Raw genomic sequence first — 25621 nt, forward strand, 5'->3', positions numbered from 1 at the left:
TTTTTCAAATGTGGAATCATGGCAGAGTTGTGAATTTTCTGCCTCAATGTGCACCAGTCTTCTATTGTTGATTGAATCCTATCATCACAATAAATACCTGACATTTTCTATGCCAGGTAGTGAAAAGGGTGATTTAAAGACTCTATAGGAATACATTTTCATAGTAAATACACACTCCTGTTTTAGAAAAAGCTGAATGCAAGCCTCTGAAATATTTAAAAAAATGTGTGCTCTGTGGAAACAAGAAAACTGTTGACATTAATGTTTGGTTTTAAAGTCATATCCAACATTATAGTCTGGCGAAAGGTTTGCTGTGCTGTTACACCATCATGCATCATCCTACCTTCTTGTGCTCAAAAATGAAGTATACTTAAAAAAACCCAATGTGTTACTTAAAGACAAAAAATAACAATGTAGTTAAAGAGTAATGTATTCATTGCCAGCCATCACAATGCAGGCATCACAGTCTGGTGCATCTAATCAAAAACGAAATCCTACTACACTCACAGTAAAACAGTACTCTAAGCATAAGAGAATGTTGTGAGAATATTTTATTGTTTTGTGTTAAGTGATACTGCAGCACCATATAAAATACTCCACACCAAAGCAATGTAAGACTTTGAGTTCCTATGTATTTATTGTATATTATACCTTTAAAGTCAAGTGCTTAACAAGAGCTACCATTATGTTACATGTCTAAACTGAGTGAGCACTGAAGGCTGCATTTGCTGCTTATTTGCGGATACTAACAGTGTACAAGTCAGGTTTTCGTGCCTTTCTAATTCTGAACTTAGAAACAAATTTACTCATAAGGCGGTTCGACCGAGCAGACAGCACTTCTCTGCTGTGCTGATACAGTTTGATTAGACTTTATGTAATGTTAAGTATGCATTTAAGGAATGGCCTGACCATATTTATGGATGTTTCTTAAAATTCCATGACAATAAATAGCTTGGCATTCTCAAAGACCAGCATTGTTTATGTCATACTTATTGCAAAATTCAAATACAATCTACTGAAAGCTAGAAGTAAGTTTGAAGTAAAAGAAGAGAAGAACTGCTTACACTACAAAAAAACTGCAGAGACTTTAGAATTAATAGTTGACTATTAAATAATATACTATTTGACCATTCTGATCAAAACTATTATCTATTTTTATACTTTTCTCATGATGTTAAACTGTAAAAAGAGAGATAACTTTCTGTGGTGAACTTAATCAAACATTTTTTTGTCTCGTAGCCTGTATGGGATTCTATTTTTCTTATTAAGTTACTAATAGACAAATTACTATGCCTTTAATAACCTATCTAAAAGCCAACTTCTGAGAGTTGTACACAAGCATGATGTGTTATGCCTTCTGTGTCAGTGTTGTTGTGAGTTTGTTCCTTCTGTGTACTATTACAGTTAAAGGAACGTCAACTACAGTGGACCCTCACGTATTTACTGTTCAGTATTTGGGAACGTAACTCCAAATTATTCATGGGTTTTATTTTATTTTTTCATATAGCATATCAAAAAAACAATGCTCAAATTTCTTATTCCAAGAAATTCGTTCCAAATTGCTGGTATTTGCAAAGCAGCCAATTCAGGAGCTGCTTTTTCCTCTTGCCACTGACTAGCTGTACCCCTAAGAGTGGAGATAAGGAAAACTACAGATGTTAACTTCTGCAGAGGTGACAATATAGTTTCTAGGGTGTGTATTAATGCATATTAAAGTATGTTTAGTCTTTGAAGTATTAAAATAGGCAGGTATAAGCTCAAAAATTTGTGGATTTCCGCTATCCGCAGTAATGCACAAATGTAAACATTTCTCCTTCAACACCTGCTATTCAGTTCTTAGCATACGTTATTTTCACATGTTTTTTCATATGCAAACTTACTTAAAAAGTACAGGAAATTGACAACGATAAAGAAGAAATGCTTCAAAACAAGTATAAACCAATGATTCTGTGAAACTGTTTAGATCATCCAATAAGAAAATGTTATTTTGTGCAACCAAACTGTTGCTAGAAAAACGATAGCTTCTGTATCTTCGCGTTGTCAGCACAAATTTGTGTTTACACATTTGCAGATGCACCCACACACACTCTTTCTTCCACTCCATTTTGCAGCTCATCCATGTCCTTTTTTGGAGGGGTTTTTGAGGTTCATCTTTTGACCCCGGCAAAAGGTCACGGAGCCGGACGGAAAGGCACTAACCCTCCTAAATTGGCGCTTTTGCACAGACAAGATTGATCAATTGAATTGCATGGCAGGGGAAAACGTGGGATTAAGTAGAGTATTATACGCACAACGAGTTGAGGCATGATGTTCATTTCGAGTTCATTTCTGCTCCCTCTTGCCACCAGATCAGGCAATCAATAGCTGGGCCTTGCATATCATATATCACCGCTCTCCCACTGAGGGAAGAACATAATCTGCAGCAAATTTAGAATGACAGATTTGTAAGGGAGCTGAAGCTTTCCTGGGATTCTGGGAGGAGACCTACGCTGCAGCCACTGATGGGGGTGGTAGGGTCTGTGAAAGGACTGTCTGTAAAAACGTTTTAAAGATTTGCACACAGCGATAAAAGCTAAGGCATCCTCCTCCGAACAGCCAGGTAATCAGGTCAGGAGTGGAGGGAAAATTCCCGTGTTTGGAGAGCAGGGATGATTGAACTAGACTGTGCCATTTTATTCAGCCTCTTGTCCTCTGCCTCTGCTTCCAAATGGAAGTGCATTCGCAAAGAGAATAAAAGCATTATTGAATTGTAAAAGGGTGATTGTACTTTAAAAAGCCACCTGATTTTAACATACATTGGGCTTTTTCCAGGTGGGGAAAGAAAGAATGAGATTCTCTGGCGGGAATGAAAGTGAAAAACCACTGTAATGGGCTTACAGGCGCTTTAATCATTCCACACACTTGCTTCAACGAGTATATCTGTGCAAGTGACTGTAATCCATCAATTACCAGAGGGATCTCAGATTATGATGCCGTTAATTTTGTGCAGACAAAAAAACTCGTCTGATGTAGCAACTGGCTCACAGCAGCCATTTAGGTGAAAAAAAAATTACAGTTCCTTTTTTTCTCTCTCTTGAGACACTTTTACAGTGGTACAAAATACATGAGGAGAATATAAAGTGCATATAGCTTGAAGTGAAGGCCAGCTTCTCGGGGTCAGTGTCTCGAATGTTGCTCTCTCTTCTTGTAGATGGTTCAGATGGTTCTGGCCCAAACAGTGATTCTCAGGGTAGCGTGGAGAGTTTACGGAAGCACCTAAGGGCAGACGCCTTCACCCAGCAGCAGCTGGAAGCTTTGGACCGGGTCTTTGAGCGCCCCTCGTACCCCGACGTCTTCCCCACCTCGGATCATGTCAAACCGGAACAGGTTAGTTGCTTTTTTATTATTATTATTATTATCATTATTATTATTATTATTATTATTATTATTATTATTATTATTATTATTATTTTACAGTCACTCACAAAACTCATTCACACAAATTCCCAACTCCAGGAAGAACAGCTAATTAAATAAATGGCTGAAAGTGGCTAAGCACAGGATTACAGTCCGAGCATGTATAATACTGAAGGGATCAGCAGGAAAACTCCCACACATTATTGATTTTTTAATGAAAAACACATTCCTTGTACCGGCTGTAATTGAGAATAACAGAGAAGCAGTATCAAATGAATCAATATCTAGATTTTCTTGTGGGGTTTTTTATGCTTCTCACCTTTGTTGTTTACAATTCTGCATTATATGTTTATTTGTAGAGATGAAGCATGTTTCAGGGTGAGACTCTCATGGTATACCTTTTAATAAAAATACCGTTGCTGTGCAATATTTCAATGTAAATGTATAATGTTTCCTATATTTAAGAAAAAAATGTAGAATAAACACCCATGAAATCTAGTTAAATCCAGATCACTTCAAATTTAGTTTCAGTGTATAGCATCAAATTACAACAAAAGTATTTCCAAGTCACTATACAAGATAAGGTGGTTAAATTCAGATCCCATAATATATGCATAATTTAAGGTAAGATAGAGTATAATGCAATCTTATCATACATTTATATTCAAATACAAACACTCCAATACAATCTTACTTATATTACAGTACAATCAAAGAAAGTTGTTTCTAAGAAAGCTCAACTGAATGTATCAAATAATACAAGTATGTGGCCACAGTAGAGAGTAATGACTCCTCTTTTAACAGGAAGTAGATTCAGGCTGAGAAGGAGCGGCCATCTTTCATATGAATGTGAGGCTCGAGAAGACAGAAAGTGAATATAGACCAAAATAAAATTAATTGCTCTTAATTAACCAGTTCAATTATGACAAGTTGTTATTTGATTGTAAATTAATGGCTACTTAACAGACGGGTTGCTGACATATTTTTTCCTCACAATCACAGTCATCTTTATTGGCCAGGTTTGTGCACACAAAGGCTTTAGCTGTGGTCCCCTTTGCTCGTGACGTATGGATATTTTAAATATCAATATATACATTTAGTGGGAATTAAAATATATTTTTTATAATGAATTTGCATGTGTACAATATTATGACAAAAGAATAAAACAAGTTAAATGAATGCAAATGCTTTGTGCATATTACTTACAAAACTAATAAAATTAAAGCATATCAAAAGTTCTGAGGATTTTTGGACAAAATAAATATATCATTTTTCACTGGATTTTTAGTTTGAACATGTTAAACATCTGTCATGTATGGTAAACATGTATGTTTATGAGGTAAACAAACATCCGTTGCTAGTGCAAGGTCATGTGTGTAAGTTTGGATAATTTTTTTCAGAAGCAACCACCAAAATTAGACTTTTGTGTGCTTTCTGGCTTTTATTTTTTCTCCATTTTTTTTTTAAATGCCAGGATATTTGGGAAAGTGAGTGAGTTTTGGGAAAGTACACATAAAGATTGGTATTATACTTGAGAACCAAATACCAAAACATTGTATTGGAAAGATACAGGCTGCTCTACAGCGACCATGTGCCAGTGAATTTATTTATTTATTTATTTATTTATTTATTTATTTATTTATTTATTTATTTATTTATTTATTTATGCTTTATCATCAAACCAAGGGTCAATACTTTTTTCAGCCTGGCTATACATGAGCAGCCTTGCTTATTCTCATTATCTAAAGTGAAATATGCTGGCCAGAAAAGTCATGCGAGTAGGAATTATTAAATGTTAGCCATGGCTGTGTGAACAAGACAAAATTGGAATAATTTCTAGAAAAAAGGTGAGCAGTAACTATCTGTTGCATGTCCTGACACAAAAGTAGCACCCCACTGCTTTCGTGGTCAAATTTGTTAGCAAAGGAAAATAGTTTTAGCTTTCATTTAGTCAGCTGCCATGCCAATGTTTAGCGGGAGAGGTGTAACACTGGATTTCCCTATTTTCCAAACAGCATCAGAAAAAGACTTCAAGCCTTTAATTTTAGGTGTTTTGAAGCTGCACCTTTGTAAACCATTGGTATACAATGGTAAAGGTTGCTGCCCTATGCCTAGCATACAATTGTCATGACATGACTGCCTGAAAATTGCAAACAGCATCCAACAATTACAAATCAACATGAACACCATACTCTTATTTGTAGAGAAAATTAATTGGCATTTGCAAAACTGCAAACCCCCCACACAACAAGACGACAATCAAATACCACCTTTTATTAAAAGCTCTGGGCTTATTACCATGGATAACCTTTATTTACTGTGCTTTCATTATACTATTAAATAACAAGAGACGATTAATTTCTCCCTCCCACCCCCAAACTACAAGTCAGACCCATAAAGCAAAAAGCAGTCCCCTAATTGAGTTCATTTTAATTTCTCTCCAATCGGGGCGAATTACGCAGGTGATAAATCAGTGGGACAGGCCTCACCTCCAGAAGAAGGCCTAATTTGCAGCTAATTACAAAACTGATTCCTACTGGAAGATCAATACCAAAACGAATTGGAAATGACTTGCAATCACAAAGAGCGTCAGGGAGAGTATTAAAAGGCAGGGGGGAAAGGGTGAGACCAGAAAAAAGAAGAGGGGTAAGTGAGGGGGGAAAAAAAAGAAAGGAGGCATAGAAAGAGTCCAGAAAAATCAGCTTTAATTTACTGCAATATTAATCAGAGCACTTTCCCCCTTTCATGGGTGCCTCATGTTTTTTTGTTTTTTGTTCTTTTTTTCCTTCTGGAAAATGTGGCCCTATTAGCCACTGTCTGGGTTCTGTAGCACGGAGCATTAAAAACCCATTCTGGAGATGCAAAACTCAATGGATGCACCCCTCCCACACTTCTGCTAGCCATTTGGTCATCCCTTTCAGACTCATCTTTTCACTTCTCTCCCTCCTGCCCTTTATCTGCATGATAAAACGTCTGTGTGGCGTCTGAAGCCAGCGTGAATACAGGAAAACATCCGACATTGTGCCAGCGAACAGTTGTAGCAGACAATTAGAGTTTATCTGTGATAGTGACAGACAAGAACAGGGTCATGGGCATCCCCCCCTGTGGGACCCTGGCCCACCGAACCACTTACACTGGGCTTTGGAAAAACATTGTCAACACTCAGTCTCATCTCATTAAAAAAAGCAAAAAACTGCCAGCATCTGGTGTTGGTGTCTTTTTGCCTTATTTGAAAAAAATACAGAAAAATAAGTTCTAGGTTATTATGTTTTTATATTAATTAGGTGCTTTTTTTGACAATTTGATTAAATGAAATGTAACTTTCTGCTTTAACAGAGTGAAGGTAATTGATTTTTAATTTGAAAACAAAAAATGTTGAGAAAGTTTCAGATGTTGAGAATTTGCACTCACAGTAGAAGTTGGTGTAAATACTATTTTTGAACTAACACGGAACATTTTTCATCATACATTGTGCATTTTTGCAAAACTAGGAAATTAAAACTTTAAACTTAAAATAAACTAAAAACTCACTTTGAAGGAAAGCATATTTAATCCTTGGAGAGCGTTAAGCCCATGGCAGTATGCATTGAGACTAATTAGTTGAAATTTCCAGTCTTTTTTTTTTATAAACTACATAAAAATTATATAAAAAACACAGACAGCTAGGTAAAAAAGCTGAAGTCAAATCATCCTGTAATTTGGTTTCCACTACATTGGTACTCAATGCCAACAAAAGAAAAACAAAAGTTATGTATGTGAGTTTTACTTAAAAAAGGTTTAGACTCAATATTTAAAGTAACAACCTGAATAATAATAATAATAATAAAAACTGTGAATTGTATGTTTTTTACCTTGACCATGTGGTCTTTCTGAAACAATCTGTTAGAAACTTTGACAGTTTGCACACATATTGCTAGGTAGAAAAGGACATAAATATTCAATATGAAACATAAAAAAATCCAGAACGGATGAACCGCATTGTGTACTTTTCTGTAACTTGCTTATGATTGATCAGCGAGAGTAAATCAAAAGCTGTGCATGTGGTTCTCTTATGAGTTTTAGACTCCAAATTAAAAGCAACAAGCTTAAGGAAAACAATGAATTGTGTTTTTTTTCAAACAGGACCACATGGTGTGTCTGTAACAAAGCAGAACTGCTTTCTCCCTTGGCTGATCAGGGGTAGGACAGCAGTCAAGCACAAAGGGCCAGCTGACGCCTTGGCTTTTCACTCATCTCCAAATCCCACTTCCTCTCTCACACAATACCAAAATACATTCATGATATGCTTGAACTGCCACCCTGCAGAATGCACACACAGACACACACATAATGCGCCCCTCCAAATTTATACTCACACATGCCTGTGTGGAGTGCTTAATGGAGGAGGAGAAAAGGAGGATTTCCATGTCAGTATTGTTTGGTTGTGTAATGATTCAACTGTCCTTTTTTTTCCCAGGCTAATGAGTACTCACTCCCTGTCCTGAATTCCAGCCTGGACGAAGTCAAGCCCAGTTTATCCTCTAGCGCCAACCCAGACCTGGGCCCCAGTGTGTCGCAAAGCTACCCTGTAGGTAAGATCAAGTGCCACATTAGCAATATGCCTTTACAATGCCAAACTGAGAGGGTTGGAACTATAGAGATGCACCGATCTGAAATTTGTGGCCGATTACCAGTTGTTGTAAAGATTTGACCTGCTGAAACTGATTTTTAGTTGAGTCTGATTTTATTTTTAAAAATATTAATAGAAGGAGAAAACATTTCCAAATCAAACATATTCAATGAAAGTCAGAGGTTGAAAGCTCAAACGAATAACACACAACATTACAGTATTCTATCTAGTTTACCTGATATCTAGTAAAATCTCTCTCGTAAAAAGCACAGTTCAATTTGAAACATTTTTAACATTTTCTATGCTTCATCTCACTGATACTGAAAATGGGTAACTTTGAACCTTCTTCACTAAGCATATCCACTCTCAGGTGTTTTGTTTTCAACTTCATCTATTGGCACTTTGGTTTGTGCTGTTTTTTCTTTAATCCTTAGGTTATTGCTCTAATATGAAGCAGTTATAACTTGGAATAGAATCAATTGCAGAACTTTTGTTTTTCTCTTGAGACTCTAGTTGAACCACATTACAGGAAAAGACTATCATTTTTGTTCATGCTCCCTAAATACATGCTGGTAGTCTTTTAAAACTCGCTCATCAGTTTATCCAACTGATGAGCGAGTGCACTGGTTTGTTCACAGATTGGAAAAACATAGGAGTTTTTAGTTTCTGACAGTTCAATCTCTGATCAAACCGAAAACTGCCCGACTTCAGTCACCAGGCATTTTTTCGGTGCATCTCTATGAAAACATTGAAAAGTTCTACATATGATGAATGCTGAGAAATGTGTGACAATAAAGATGAACCAAAAAGTTAAGTGTGAAGGCTTTTCTTAATGCCGAGCTGAAAAATGTAGCAGTGGTGTGCTAAAATCTCAGCAGCTGTCCTCCGTCCAGTTTTTTGCTGAGCAAGCAGGGCGTTAAGAAAGACTGGGAGCTTGTTCAGTCACCGCTGGACAAGGACCTTTGGGTGTCAGCATATCAGAACTATGACTGTGTATCAGAGCAAGGTCTCTGAAAAAAGAAAAGAAAAGAAAAAAAAAACGAGCCACTGTGGAGGACTGTCAGCTGCTCCTGTAATTTTTTTTTCCTTCTTCTTCTTTTTTTTTTCACAAGGAGGCAGTTTGTGTGGCTCAAAGCAGGAGTAATGTGCTTCGGTAAATACGCTCTGGCATTTCTGCCGCCTGACTCTAACACCATGATCATTTATTTCACCCTCCTGTCGCTCCTTTGCTCTGTTTCTCTCCCCTCCTCCTCCTCCCCGTCGTCTCCTCTCCTTGTCACAGTTAATGACTGCCTGGCTAATTGAAATATTGTTCCGTTGTTGCAGTGTTATTACCAAGAAGAAGGTTAAGTTTACTGAAAGTTTACGATGACTGTCGGCGGCCCGAGATTAATATACGGAGCTTTTATTAAAATTCATATAATTATGCAGCAGCTATCAAAGGCAATGAGTTCTGTGTGTGGTTGTGTGTGTGGAGTGGTGGTGTTGGGGGGGTTTGGGAGGGGGTGATTGAAAATTACAGCAGCCCTTCTTCTCAGATGATAGTCAGGCGGTCTTACAGGAAGAGAAAGAACGCTTTTCTCATTAATATGTGGGAGGTAGATTTCTCCCCTTGTGAGGTGGGCCCCTCCTAGGAAGAAAGCTGTATGTTTGTCCTTTGTGTATGGTCCTACAGAAAGCAGGCCTGGGTCTGCAGGCAGCTTTGTTTGCACCTGGGATATTTTAGATGGCCTCTGCAGAAAGTCTCCTCTTACTGCTTCACAGGTGCAAAGAGAGAGGTAGAGGAGGGAAAAAACGACAAGGTTGTGATCACATCAGCGTGCTGACCTGCTTTGGTATTAGTAAATACACCAGGGGAAATAAGTGTTGCATACATATATATATATAGCATTTGTCTCTGCAAGTATATTTTTTCTACAGTGCTGTTAGCTTGAAATATATACCAGACATCTGTAATTACTCAAGTAATCTACGCCTACAAATAAATCAATGTAAATTAGTCCACAAATCAAGATGTGTTTAATAAAGCAGAGTGGCACAGTAATTACAAATCTAACATGTTTTTTAAATGTATTTAATACTTGTTTGGTCATAATGTAATTGCTCAGGTGTAAATTTTGACCACTTTTCCAGAAAAAAATGTTTTGGCGCTGATTCTCTCTACTGTAATTTTCATTTCAAATTGGGTGACTGGTCATTCTTGCATCTTTATTTTTGTTTAAACCATTAAGACTTTCCTCGGCTGTATATTTCGAATCCTTGTCTTACTTGCTTCGTCTTCATGTACTTATAAAGCAATGCGATTCTCCATTCATCCATTTTTCAAATGTAAAACATCTGAAATAAACAGGGCCGGCCCAAGGCAGAAGCAAACTAAGCAGCCGCTTAGGGCCCTCGAGCCACAAAGGGGCTCCCTCAGTGGAGCTGATTTATTTGTTTTTATTAACAATTTCTATGTCATTATAATAACAAATACACACAATCTCATCATGAAGGGATTTGGTTTTACAATAATATATATTTGATAATGGATATAGAAATCATTATTTTTTGGACAAAAAGAAAAAGAGTAAATTGCTCTTGGGGCCCCCCTGGTGGCCGCGGTAGGTCATGCACGCTTCGCCGGTAATTTGAGCTGCCGTGCAACGTGTGGTGCGCATCCAAACATCCAAAGCTCCGGTAGAAAATAAGTTTGCAAAACAATGTCTCAAAAAAGCACTTATCCTTCAGCGAGAAAGAAAAGAGGAAGAATAGAAAAAAGCCAAGATAAAGGTTTGTTTTAATGTGCCTTGGTAATGTAATGTTTATAAAAAAGATTTGTGAAGCTGCTAATAGAAAATTAGCTTTATAGCTACCTTGAACGGTTCAGTTCAACAGCCACACATTTATGCTAACATCTTTGTGTGAAGATGAGTTTTAACTTGAAATTAGTTGATTCTCCTGGCTCTGTATATTTCTGAGTTTTTTTTGGCTTCAAAATGGCGTTTGATAACATTTGATAACAATAATTAAAACTTTGATATTGTCTAGCAAAATGTTTTATATCAGGCTACATGGCTACTGCATTAATATATCAATGAGCTGTTCTAAGCTGTAGTTGGTGATGTTGTTTGCTGCTGACAATTTATGTGGCTAAAACAAACAATATTTTTACATCAACTTATAAGATGTGTGAAACTTCTGTTAAAATCATTTGAATACCCGGTACCGGTATTGGTCCACATTCTCAGTGGAGAAAAACTCACCTGGTGTAAATTACATTTTTAGCTATTGCAGTTACACTTAAGAGAAATTAATTTAATCATAGAATTTTTATGAATGTGTGTGTAGGGCTGCACCGATTGCAGTTTTCTGGCCATTCACCGATTACTGATCTTTAGAAAGCCCGACCTGTGGATTTTGATTTTGGCCGATATCAATTTTTTTTGTCTGAAATGTCGCTAAATATAGCAAGAAAGTCACTCAGTTGGTAACAGTGGAGTAAATACTGTTAACTGTAAATGTTCCGACCTGACCTGGTGGGCCGGTCTGTCAGTCAAACCTCTCACTGCTGAGCAGAAGGTTTAAAAAATCTTCACCAGCAAAGATTTTTAAACCTTTGATGACGAAAATAAGATCAGTGGATAAGAAGGGCTTCACATGTAAGTATCGGCCAATCACGATCCCCCGAAATTAAGGAAATCGGCACCCAGAAATCGACTGGCTAATAAACGTATCCTATGTTATTCATGCATTGGATATAATGTAAACAGCACTATCAGGGATGCAATAAGTTTATAGCAGGTGTGCGAATGATCTAACTGTTGATTTCAGCAATCCACATTGTTAGCAGAACTTGAGGGCCCCAAGACCAAATTTCGCTTAGGGCCCCATGGAGGCTTGGGCCGGCCCTGGAAATAAACATATGCTGAAAAACAGCTTCACACCACAATACTTACACCTGCAAATTCCACTGTTGGCATGGCTTTTTGTGGTGATGTGCAGTGTAAATCTTTCTACAAACAAATCTGTATTGACATCCAAAGAGTTGAGTTTAGTTCCCCTCTGAGCACATTATACTCTCTCATAATATGCCTACCGATCTACGTATCGGTGTATAAATGCGTGTACGTTTCTGAGTGCGAATGCGTGGATGTGACTCTAGTGTAAAGCGCTTTGAGTGGTCAAAATGACTGGAAAAGCGCTATATAAGTTCAGTCCATTTACCATTCTCAATATCTCATTGACATGTCTGACTGTTCTGCAGCAAAGTTCAAAATGTAGTCCAACATGCTTTTTCTTCAGCCGTGTGCAGTGATTGTGCAAAAATGCCATTGCAGTTGAGTGCAATACTTGCTATCTTAATGGAGAAACTGTACCTGTAATATGTCTAACGCTCGCTGCTAGTCGTGTGTTGCTCTTGGTTAACCGTTACAATAATGTATTCACTCCTCTGACAAAAGTCGTAGGAGGAGTTCCAGTTAGTGGCTGGTGTATGGTAAAATTCTATTCTTTCTATTACATCGGGCTTCTTTAGTGTGAAATATGTTTTTAACCAAATCCATATTAATCTGTTGCAAAAGCAAGATTGCTAAGACCTTGAAAGAGCTCTTTGCTGTTGCTCATCGCAATCACCAGCTGACAGTAGATATATCACTCAACGCTAATATATACTGGCATGTTTCTTGGTTTTCTATACATTTTCTTCATATTTCCAGTACTTAGTCCTGGTGCCATCCTACTTTATTACAAATAACCCGATTCATGGACTACTTTGTTTTGATTTATTTGTATATGTGGATTACTTGAACTGTCATAGACATCTGCGGTGAATTCCGTGTCAATATACCCATCAAAGGCATATCTGCAAGGGAAAATGTATCCCATGCCTCTCTATGTTCTCACAGGAGGCAAAGAAATAAAGCATGCAGAGGTCAAACTAATGGAACAAACATTGCTGTAACTCACTTGGTAATTACTATTTGGTTAGTGGCTCCTCTGCTTGGTTTTCCCCCCTTAGTGCCTGTGTGGATAATATGTGATATTCAGGTGTGTGGTCTCCCTAATGACTGAGTATTACAGTTTACTTGCCAGCGATAAGCTTACCAGAGGAATTTTAAGCTGTGCAAAAAAAAGCAGCAAATTATCTACTGCATTTAGGCTGAGATCCAATTTCAAATTAATTGTGTCTTTACGGTGGAAGGAACTGGAGAGTATGTTCATCCTTAAAATGTTTTTTTTTTCTTTTTTTTCTTAAATGCCAATTAAAAACGCCTGCAGTTATTGATCTTGTTGATTTTATGCCCTGGAATTTGCATAATCTATTAAAATATGAATGATTCATGAAGTGCTCATTGCCAGAGATCGGGATTCTCAGTGAACTGAAAGAGTTGAGAGATAGAAATCTTTTGTGTCCTCTGCTTATCCTATTAAGGTTCAAAAAGTACCTCCAATAAGAAAAGGGATTTAAGGGCATTGTGCACATCATCGAAATTCAGAGGCAAGAAGGCACTTCCATTAAAAGTGTGCTTTTTTTCTCTCTCTCTCTCTCTCTCTCTTCCTCTCCTCCACATTAATTCTGTATTACCTGCTAAATAGTCCCTCTTACCCCATAAAAACACCAAAGGGCTCCATGAATATGTGGAAAGGACAATTGCATATTGTGAGGTAATTTCTATTGTTGATATGGGAAGTCATTTCTTTGATGAATTCCCTTTCGAGAGACGGATTTCATCTCAAGAGCTTCTTATTCTTGTTCATTCAGATTGCTTAAAATTCAAATAGTGAAGGGCTGTGCGGGGAATTGGTGAATAGCCGAAGGAGGAACCCTGAACTTTTTTTGTGCGTGTTTTTCAGAAATAAATGAGGAGATGGGCCTCGATATGGACAATTGTCCACTATTTCAATAGAAAGTTTCAGTATTTTCCTGAAAGAAGTCGGAAACCGGCTGTTTTCTTGATGGCGCTTCAGACTGGAGGTCGGCATTCAGGCAGTGAATGGTTTCCCTTGGGCTTTCACAAGAAGTTTTAAACACCTTCACTTGGTGATTGTTTGTTACTTAGAGAACTCAGTTTGTTGGATGATTTTAGACCAATGCAATATAATTTTGATACAATAATGTTAAGGTTTTGGTATGTTATAGCCTAAAAAAACCATGGGAAAGACTGTTGAATTCACTGCTGCCCAGACGACAATCACTGACACCCTCTACAAGAAGGGTAAGCCGAAAACTATAATTGCTCAAGAGGCTTGAGGCGCAAAGTGCTGTATCTAAGAATGTTAATGAAGAGTTGAGCGGAAATAAAATATGTGGTGGAAAAAGGCACACAAACAGCGAGAATGACTGCAGCCATGAGAGAACTTTGATGTAAATCCCCTTCAAGAGTTTGGGGGAAATTCATAAGGCGTGGAGTGCAGCTGGAGACAGAGCTTCAAGAGCCACCACACACAGACATATGGAGGAAAAAAGGCTACTGTCGCCTGAACAAAAGAAAAAATGTCAGCAGTGTCTCACCTGGGTTAAGAACAAAAAGGCTCGGCATACCTTTTTTGGATGAAAGTCGATTTTGGACTATATTTTAAAAAACTACGGTCAGAGAATTTGGAGGAAAAGTTTAGGACCACAGAATCCAAGTTGCTGTAGGTCCAGGGAAAAGCTTGCACATTCACTCAGGATTTGAGAAGCCATGTCATGCTGCATTGATTCGGTAATTCCTGCAAAAGGAGCCCCAACCAATACATATTATATGATACATGTCCAAAATTTCTGTTGCAAAGTTTTTTTTTAATTGGTCTTATGTAATAACTTTTTTTTTTAGAAAACAAAGTCAATTGCTGCAAGACATAGTAATAATAATAATAATAGTAATAATAATAACAACAACAATACATGAAATAATTATTGAATAAATGCGTAAAATACATCATGTTGTGTGTAATGAGTCTTTAACATGCATCATTTCATTTGATAAATTAAACAAATATATTTAAAAAAACTTTTGGATAATTGTCTTATTTATTAAGATGTGCCTGTATTTAAAGTGAGGATGCTGAAAGGTTCACATAAAGCATCAAGACCTAAGGAAAAGAGAGTAAACCCGCCACCATCCTCGCAAACCGTTGGCATGTCACCCCACAGGGGAAAACGTGGGTTCTGAAATTAATGCTCATCTCGTCTTTACAAAAGCAAACTAACCTTTGAGCACACATTTGATAATGAATGACTTTCAGCTGGTGTTTGGGGAATTAAAGCAATTTGGCTCTCCAAACATTCTTTACTTAGTTGTAATTAATTAGGGTGTGAGTTTTTTTGTGGGGGAGCTGGTGATAAATTGCCCCATTCTACATATTGCCCCGAAAATGGAGGTCAGAGATTTTTGGTTGTTGTTGTAGCAAACATGAAGGTGTCCCTGTCATGCTAAATGTAATACTCTTGCAAGCAAAAGAGTCATTCACAAATGACTTTGTTCATGTGCCAAATAAAGAGAAGGTCACCCTGCTTTTCCGTTTGTGTGTGAAGAAATTGAGCCCACGCCGACGCAAAGCCGCAAAATCAAAAACCCAAGTATCAAATAATCTGTTTTAAGATAACCTCTGGTTGATTTCAGTTGCTCTGTGTTGTTCATACAATTTCATCCTGAACAAACTTCAAGCAAACTCTAGAGTTCAATATGTTTCAAACTCTAAGGAGAGCTGTATTCCCAGATTGGTATTTATTCCTACAAGCTGCTTCTCAGTTTGAAGCAGAAATCAACAGGTTTTTGTAAATAAAATAAAAAAAAGAAAAAGAAAAGAAAAGAAAAAGCAAACCAAAACAACAAAAATCTTTGAATAGATTTTGGCTGGGGCGATGGGGGAGTAAAGGGGGCGTAGAGGAAAATAAATAGCTTGATTTACTGCCGTTCAATCTAAGGGGGGACTGTCAGAGGAAGCAGGCAGCATAAAGGAAGGCCATCTTTTAATGAGAATCTCGACAGACATCTCTGTTTGTAAAAACAACAAAAGACTAGGAGGCAGCTAATGAGGCTATCATTGCTGTACAGAGAGTTCTGCGAATCTCTGAAAGAGGGCTTGAAAAGGAGGACATAAAGCAAAGCGTCAGAGAGCTGCCCCTAAAACGATGATTCAGCACAGGCTGCTCCAGAACACGCTCAGCGTGCATACATTACACTGCCCTGCAAACATATTTTAGCATTTTCAAATCTAAAGTTTGCTATGACCACAAAATTCAATGCATGTTATTACGACGTCATGGATGTACATGAAAGATGAACTGAAATGTGTGCGTAAATGGAACATAGTTTTTATCATTTGTCCATTCATTTGTATTCACTTGTCTGCCCTAAAGTAAAAGTGTTATTGCACTAAAAATCTGATGTAAATCTGAGTGGGTAGTATCTCATTGTTCAATCGATCATCCAAAAACAGAAGGTAGCCATTTTTCCAGCACATTAGATATTTACACTTAACGACAGAGAAAGTTATTGGTGAAAGAAAACTGTTATTCCTTTCAGTTTGACTCTTCATACAACCACAGGTGTGTCTCCAAATAAACTTGTCAGTCAACCTATGAGAAATTTCCAAAGCCAGGACATAATCTAGACTTTTCCTCATTTTTCAAATAGGTAGTAATCATTCTGTATATAAATTTCTGATTTTGAATACATTATTATTTCAATCACTGATATATTCTTTCTCTCACTATTGTAGTATTTAGCAAATAGAAATCATTTTGGTAATTCTAGCTGACCTAAAACAAGATAAGCTTATTGTGACTTAACTTTAGATAGGTATATGTGTATTTTTATTGAGTATATATAAATTTCTCGTTTTAGCTATATGTACTGCTTTATGCCACTCTAGCACATAAAAATTGAATAAAGTACATTCATGTTGGCGGTTGTAATAATACAAAATGTGTAAAAGTTCAAGGCCTATGAATGCTTCTGCAACGCTTTGGAGGCATTGTTGTGTTGCAACAGTGAGGTTGAAAAAACAAAACATTGTGTCTTAATGATGCTATTTAAGTCTGAATGAAGTGTGGGTTGACCTGAAAGTATTGATCACCTGATTTGACCCACTAAATCAATATCAGGGCTTGTATTGATGAAGTGACCAACCCACATTAGCAAGTTTTTTTAGTCAATCGTCAATTTTCTCTACTTTTATTTCATCATCTTAACACTGAAGACATTCTTGTTCTTGAAACAGAGGGAAGGTATCTTGCAAAAAGACCCTCAAACTGTTGTGACTGTGTTATGTAAAATTATTATCACAAATCAGCAAATGTAAGTCAGATGTTGACTTTAGGAAATAATTGTAAACACAAGATTTACATTAAAGCAGCTGTGGCTTTTGCAGTAATAACAAAAATAAAGTCAGTGTGGAGACACTGGCAGTAGTTACCTTTGTCTACACACGCACACACACACACACACACACACACAAAGGCTTCACCCCTGCAGGACCCCCCACCATAGTACTCTCACGGCTCCCTTTGACTTATGTGCACTGGCTTGTGGCTAACTAATTCTTATAATAAATGAAAGGTCCAGCATGACCTCACTCTTCTCTGCAAAGCTCTTTAACTCTCGGCCCTGGAGTCTGAGCGCTTTAACAAAAAGACACATTTCAGCAGGCACTCATACAACGTGGCCATCGGTGCAAACAAAGGAGAACAGTTGTTCAACAAGAGGTCGTTAAACAGCTGTTTAACGTGAAATTCTCAGCTTCAGATGTTGGATCTGATCATTTCAGATAATAATAAAAAGATCTATATTATTCAGCATTGTTTTAGTAGAGAATTCACACCCATGTGATATGTTTTAGCAAGAATATTTTTATGTGGATTTTTTTTCAGTTAATAAATAAATCCAGAATTACAAAGAAACACAGACATTGTTTAAAAGGAAAGAAAAAAACATCTAAAAGTAATTTCATGTAGGATTTTATGACTTGTTTACCTAGATTTCAGCTCATCTTCCTGGTTGTGTTGTAAAATACATCTAAAACATTTATTCTTGTTTATAATCCAAAGCTAAAGCTAGGAAGGTATAGATTAATCAGCGTAATCCTTAAAAACCAATTAGCTCAAGGAATAAATTGCTTTGCTTTAAAAAAGTTAATTTTTCTTTGTGAAGTGACAAAAAGGCATTTGGATTATAGTTATATTTTACTAATCCTTTATAAAGCATTCATAATACTTTGATTTTTTTTATTTTTTTTTACATTTTGTAGTAACTTCAAAGGCTTCTCTGCCCCTACAAAAGAAAAGCATCCCCTCACTATGATGCTGCCACTACAATGTTCCAGAAGATGTGAAGTTGTGTCTCCTGTGTGCCGTGCGTCAAAATGCAAAAGTGACTTTCATTTTGGATTTTTCTGTCTGAGTTGTTTCAGCTCAGACAGAGGTGGAACGGGAATCTCGGCTGTTTCACTGATTAATGTTCAGGCCTCCTAGCCTGTGTGTTTAGGTGGACAACATGTCTTGGCAGGTTTGCAACTGTTTTTTAAAGGTGGTTTGAACTAATGGAGCTTTAAAGCCTGTGAGGTTTTGTTTTTTATATATATAATCTTACTGTGCCTTAAACATCTTTGCAACTTTCTGCTTTACCTGTTTGCTGTGCTGCTTGGTCTTCATGATGCTGTTTGCTCACGTATGTTTAGCAACAATCTTTTGAGGCAGTGACCCAACATCTCCATGTATCCTGAGATCGATCTATTCTATTTGACTTTTGAAGGCATTTTTTTTGCATTGGGTTTTATTTAGGGGCATCAGAGTAGGGGATCAGATATGTAGTAAAGAACAAACAACAGAAAGAAATAAGAAAGGAAACTTTAATAGTTCATACACTGAACAAAGGTAACCAAAAGCAATAGAAAATAACAGGGAGTTCACTGATAAAAACACCAAATCTAACGAAACCAAGAGACAACAACAGGGCTTAGCTTAAGCGAACATGTCCGCCATTTAAACTTATAAAAGCCACAGTGAACTAGTTTAAATTAATCCTAAAATAATTTTGCCCCCACAGTTAATAATTGCTGTACTGTCACTTCATCCTGCAGTTCCTCATTAAATCTCTATTTATAGATGAGCTTCTCTTTGAGACCAAACGGTCCTCATGGTTGACAATATAGCAGGGGCCTTCTTTACCCCCGCCACTGCGTAGATTGGGGTTACATGCTGGAGTCCTAATGTTCCTGCGTCCAGATAGGACAGTTGAGCCGTCGCTTTCAATTACAGAGCTGAATGTCTGCAGCCGAAGAATTGATGCTGTTCAAAAGCTCCTGAATTTTTTGGACTGTACACCGAAGAAGCCTTGTAGGGTTTGGTCAAGTTGATATATTTAGACCAATTTGAACTGGATAATGAGGGAACTGCAGTTTATCTGGTCCAAAAGGCAGCAGTAGCACAACTTAACAGAAAACAATACTGGCTGATGTATTATGTTAATGTAACATCAGATTATTTTCTTGAGTACGAGATATTGCATTTATGGACAAATGGGAAAGGTGCTCTAAGCCATCCACAGCAGACCTGTTCAGAAAAAAACAGTGAAATCACTGAATACATTTCACTGACAGGTATCTTACCTACAAAAGTTTCCTTCTCTTGTGGAAAACATTTTCCTACTTCCATTTTCAAAGTAGTTTGTCCAATTTTTCTTATCATAAGGTGAAAAATTCACAGAAGATAATTTAAAATACACTGCTAAAAAAAATAAAGGGAACACTAAAACAACACAATATAACTCCAAGTAAATCAAACTTCTGTGAAATCAAACTGTCCACTTAGGAAGCAACACTGATTGACAATCAGTTTCACCTGCTGTTGTGTAAATGGAACTTTGTACAGAACAAAGTATTCAATGAGAATATTTCTTTCATTCAGATCTAGGATGTGTTATTTGAGTGTTCCCTTTATTTTTTTGAGCAGTATATTTTCTGTAATATATGTTTTATTTTATTGTTATGTCTGATCAATCTTTTTTTTCAAGAAGTAGGATGAATTGGTGTACATTAACCCATTTTGCCTGTATCTACTTTGTCTTTGCAGGCCGGGATATGGCAAACACGACCTTACCCGGGTATCCCCCTCACGTTCCCCCAACAGGCCAAGGCAGCTACCCAACCTCAACACTCGCTGGAATGGTTCCTGGTGAGTTGAAAACGGCATCACCGTTTCCTGCTATCATTGGGGTCGAATATGGTGTGGTGTCACCCTCAAAATGAAAATGTGTAGAAGCTGTAAAGCAGGGTGAGGAGACGTTATTGGTGACTTATGCAGAGAGGTGAAGAATATTGATTTCTATATGCAATGAAAACAGTAAAAAGACATAAATCATCACATTAATGGCTCTAAACATAGAAGCAGTGAGCAAGGAATATTTTTGATGGGAAAGAAAACAAAAAAAATATGCTTAAGGAATGGCTACAACAACACAATCAATGACTCCATCTATAGAAACACAGAGTGATGGATACTTTCCATAGTAAGGAGTACAATGGCTCAATCCAGGAAAAAGACGGAGCCTGACAGGCACACTATGCCAGACATACTTTTTATTGGTGAGGAAACTAAATTAGAGACAATAGTAATGGCAGGACATTGGTTCAAAAAATATTTAGGGGAAAAATATGCAAAGTTAGTTGCAGCACTAGTCCAGCAGTTGCTCAGCTTAGAAATTTTTAAACACAGAAGAAATGAGTCAGAGGTACTTTCTATGGAGAAGAAAAACAGAGAGTGCATAAAGTGAGTGGAAGCAATGGCTCCAAAGATGACTGAGGTGAGGAATTTACAATACATTTTAGTGATCCATCAACAAAAAGACTATTTCCTTAGGGGTTAGGGATGGGTTGTTATATTTTTTTCTACTTTTTGGTTTAATGATTTGTTCATGCCAAATGAATTAACCTAACATCAAAGTGAAAGAAAAAAAAATCAGGGTAAATTTACTGTTTTGAAATCAATAGATTTTACATTTACCAACATACTTCTGCAAACCGCAACGTCCATTTAACATCTGACAGTAAAAATGAAACAAACCGCTCCCAGTAGCTTTTGCAGTCTACATTTATGTTTGGATTATAGATGATGAACCTGGTAAATCACACGGGAGGGAAAGAAACCAGACAGACCTGCTTTTACTTTCCATTTGTTCTTCTGTGGCAAGCAGCAAAAGATGAGCACCTTAATCCTATGGCTTGTGGTTTAGTGTCATAACCGATTCATCCTATACACAACGGCTAATTTTTAGTGACAGGACCCAAACACTGTTAAAGGAAAGCCATTTTTCACCAGCCTCATATAAAATCTAGCCTTTATTGTCTCATAAAAGAAAGAAAGGTGTTATACAAACAGCAATGCTCACAGACATGTTCCAAGTTACTTCCCCTGCAATAAAATTCTGCTGCAGAAAACCTCCGAGCTCAAACCAAAGAGGCTTCAGATTGAACACGTTAAAATTCTCCAAAGAAAGGCAGCAGGATTTACGGCAACAAATCAAAAACGTATGCATGAAACTGTTTATTACCACTCTGTATTTATTAGAGTGGCTTAAAATGTGCTGGCCACAGAAGAAAGGGTTAGATATCCATAAATGGGACAGGGAAAGCCACCTTCAGTGTCACATCCTGTATTGTTCAGTGTTGCATAACTTAAGTGAAATGAAAAAGAAATAAATTACTTGCTTGACTGGGTGCACACTGATGACTATCACTCTCGGTCTCAAATTGCGTCCTGTTTTGAATGACGAGAAATGAGTGCATGTGAAGTGGCATGGGTTTCGATGTATTGAAATGCTAATTGATTTGTTGTTTTGTTTTGCAGGGAGTGAGTTTTCGGGGAACCCCTACAGTCATCCACAGTACACAACCTACAACGAAGCCTGGCGATTCAGCAATCCAGCATTACTAAGTGAGTAGTGTTTGATGAGAAGTAAATGACTGACAAGCTTGTCTCAGTAATGCTGGTTAGAGTTGCAGCGTACCAGTTGCTGTACCAGTCCAGCAGGTTACAAATAAGTGATCCAGCAATCATAAATCCCTAATTTATTGTTTTAAGACAGATGGAGTCTTTATCACTAGATGTCCTCATTCGTTGAGTTTTAAAATTCACAATTGAACTGTCTTTCTGCAGAACTACAAAATATGATGTAATATATAAAGGACTTTGTGAATAACATTTGTTTTATTATTTCTGTATACTTATGTTACAACAAAACTGGGATATTTATTGTTGCTTTCTGTGGGGTTTTAACCAAAGGAGCTCCAGTATTAAGTAACAATAAATTCAGCCCTCAGAGAAGTATATAATATCAAGTTTACAAGAACGAACTGAGATTTTGTCAGCGATTTTGCAAATCACCAACAATTTGTTTAAGTAACGGTTCACTAATCAGACTTATTAAATCGCTATACTTAGAAAGTGTTCAGACCGCTCTAGCAGCTTCTTCTCAGAAAAGCAACTAGCTACTTTTTCCTGTGTTCTTAGAAACATTTGGTGATAATAATGTTTGTCAAAGGCATAAATATGATGACAGAGATCCATTTCTCAGACGCTCTTCAAAACGGGCAAGACTAGAGATCATTCAATTCAAGTAAGGCAGGCGTTCTTCATATGTCAGGTAGTGACTTCAAGAAAATGACTTGCCAGAATCTGCATCAGAGCAGTTGTTAAAAAGCATAAAACAACTGGAACTATGACAAACAGAGTTGGGTGAGGACTGAAGTTTATCTGGCCATTGTCAGATAATTAATAAAGTAGCATCAACAGCAAGGATAACTACCTATAACTCTTATATAAGTGTTATGCAGTTTATTGTATGTATCATTCATGGTAATTTATTTGGTAAATGGCAGTGAAAGCTGTAATTTGTTGTTTCAAATGGTTCATTCTTCTGTTAACTTTCAGGTTCCCCTTATTATTATAGTGCCGCATCGAGAGGCTCCGCCCCTCCCACTGCTGCCACTGCCTATGACCGTCACTAGTTACCATGGAAACCAAATCAACCTGCAGGACCACGGCCTCAGTCTCCATATTGCCCAGGTGTGAAGAACACGGTCCACCGGACACTGAGCAAAAAGTGCATAAATTGTCCCCGACTAACAAAAAATAATAATAAAAAACAGACAAAAATAGAGGAGAATATTCATGGATTCAACACAACCGCCATCTTCTCTCATTACAGCTTTTTTTTAATTTTATTTTTTTTTTTTTTGGACACCCAAAGCCAAAAAAAAAAAGCAAAACACAATTATGGAACAGTGAAACTTTGAACCCTTGGCTAATTGCAATGGTTTTAAAAAAAACAGGACTCCAGACAAAAACATCCTGAATTTATTTTCCCCACTCTTTTATCCATAACAGATCAATACTGTACATTCCTTTCCTCAATGGGTCCCAGCAGGGATACTGTCCACAGCTTGAAATGTATCAGCAGGGTTTTTTTTCTCCCCTTTTTTTCCCTTTTGCCATTTGTCTCCCACTCGAATCAAGTCGCAATGCACAGAGATCAAGGGAGATGAGCAGCAACCCGCGCAGGCTGTGGCGGTTGTTTTTCAGTCCATCTGAGCAGGCACTGACCAAACATCCAGCATGAGTGGAAGAGAAAAAAAAATCAATCGCTTTTGATGCCGTGAGAAGATTAGGACATGTTTTCTGTGAGACACAATCAAGATGTAAAAATGAAAAATGAAATAAACACCTGTTTGAAAAATAGCGGGAACCATGTTATTATAGCACCATGGCTCACTATTAACTAAGGTTTCCAGTTAAAATAATTTTTTTATTTCATTTTTTTATCATTTGTAAAGACTAATTTGCAGACTGCTTGGCTAATGTTTGACTTGTTCTCTTATTTGTCAGGAAGGTAATCAGGCAAAACCTTTTGAGTGTTTTATTTTTGTGTTAAGTTTGCACTATTTTGGAGGTTTGCAACACTGGACTGTGGTTATGCAGAAAAACTAAATGTGCATATTTGTTTTATGTAAAAAAGAAAAACTGACTGTAAGCCTTATGCGTCTCAGTCTGTAAAGGCACTTACAGTTTTACAAAGCCCATCATCTCACTGACTTGATGTGCACTATACTACTTTATGTTCCCACTGCTTATGTTTAAGTTCATTAAGTCTTTGGCATTCAACTGCAGAAGTAAGGATATAACAGCCATTCCAAATCTAATTTGTCTGGATTCACTCTGATTGGATGATTCTGACATCGAAAAGCAGGGTGACAATTTCAACTATAAATGCCTTAAACATGTGCTCTCCTAACTTTAACTCCCGCATGTTTCAGGACAAGTAATTTTTTTTTTTTCAGCAAAGCTGGAATCATTTTTCTTCTTCATCTGTCAAGTGAATGTATTTGCGTTTGCCAAAGACTTAGTTATTTTTAATGTTAATTTACAGGCCTCCGATATGCATCATGAGAGCAGTATTATTGTTATTATTATTGTTACTACTATAATTATTGTTATTAGAAAAGCCCACAATGTTCACAAGGAAAATTATATGTATAAATTCTATGCAGTGCAAAGATGGTCATCATATGCATATTCAGCTGTAAACCTAAAGGTAGGTGGAGCTTATTTAACGTTATGTTATTTACAATTTGTTCGTTTTGTAGAAGCATTTTGCGTGTGCGTATGCGCGTGTGTGCGTGCGTGAGGATGAGGGTATGAGTGGGGGCGTGCGTGCGTGTGTGTATGTGTGTGCGATATGAAGACACTTCTCTGTATATACAGTAAGGAAAAACTGTCTTTCATGTTCATGGGTATTATCACTTTCATTATGCCGGTATCACTTGTACAATAATAAAAGTGTCTGAAATCTTTTATGCAAAACGATTTGTGTGATGTGTCTGACTGAAGCAATCAGATAAATATATCAAATCAGGAATGGTCCCTATGCTGGTGGTTCAGCTCATAGGTGGCACTCAGTGTTTTATAGATCCAGTCTTTATTTCTGTCACTGTAGATGATGATTATTTAAATAAAAGTGAAAAAAGTCAGATAATGGTAGACAAGGTGCACAACCCCACACCCAAAACTGCAGATGAGTTGAAGGCAACTATTAAAGCAATTTGACCTCATCATAGCCACAGGCTGATCACTTCCATGCAACTCTGCATTTATCCGGTAATTGATGCAAAAAGATTCCATGGTTTGCAGAAGGTCTAAATTTTGTTTTAATATAGATGTAAGCCATATTTTGAAAACTATCAGAGACTTGAAAGTTATGAATCTATGCAATGAATCAGTATGACTTTCAATTACTGATTTGAATTACTGAAAGAAATTAACTTTCTAATGATATTTTAAAAAATGGATTTCTGGATTTCTTTTTTTCTTGTCTTACAAGGTGACTTTTTATTATTGCTAGATTATGATTACCACAATAACGATAATGTCTTTTCCAATAAGTGATTGTTTCTGGACATAAACGCACAGCAAGATTCCAAACCTAAAAGTTCTTTATAAGGTCAGTGAACAGTTTAGTTATTTTTACCTGGTGAGAATTTGTAAAAAAAACAAACAAAAAAAAAACAATTCTTTAAATAAAATATTTTAATGCAGAGGTCTTATCTCATCATAAAACAATTTAGAAAATGTACCTTTTAATTTGAGCACAAACAGGG

General features: G+C 37.0%; 1 protein-coding gene across 4 annotated transcripts in view; it reads left to right on the top strand.

The window, feature by feature from the left end:
• Positions 1-23216, top strand: part of LOC102220740 (paired box protein Pax-2a-like) — a 39996-nt gene extending 16780 nt beyond the window's left edge. For 2 of the 4 annotated variants that reach the window (XM_023340475.1, XM_023340476.1), the window contains exons 6-10: positions 3191-3366; positions 7853-7967; positions 20043-20144; positions 21816-21902; positions 22899-23216. In XM_023340475.1, coding sequence (XP_023196243.1) covers positions 3191-3366; positions 7853-7967; positions 20043-20144; positions 21816-21902; positions 22899-22975 — 557 coding nt within the window. In that variant the 3' untranslated portion in view covers positions 22976-23216. The remainder of the gene's footprint in view (positions 1-3190; positions 3367-7852; positions 7968-20042; positions 20145-21815; positions 21903-22898) is intronic. The other 2 variants (XM_023340473.1, XM_023340474.1) reach the window with 1 other exon arrangement.
• Positions 23217-25621: the final 2405 nt, after the last annotated feature.

This window comes from Xiphophorus maculatus, chromosome 10, assembly GCF_002775205.1.
Source record: "Xiphophorus maculatus strain JP 163 A chromosome 10, X_maculatus-5.0-male, whole genome shotgun sequence".
Taxonomy (NCBI): Eukaryota; Metazoa; Chordata; class Actinopteri; order Cyprinodontiformes; family Poeciliidae; genus Xiphophorus; species Xiphophorus maculatus.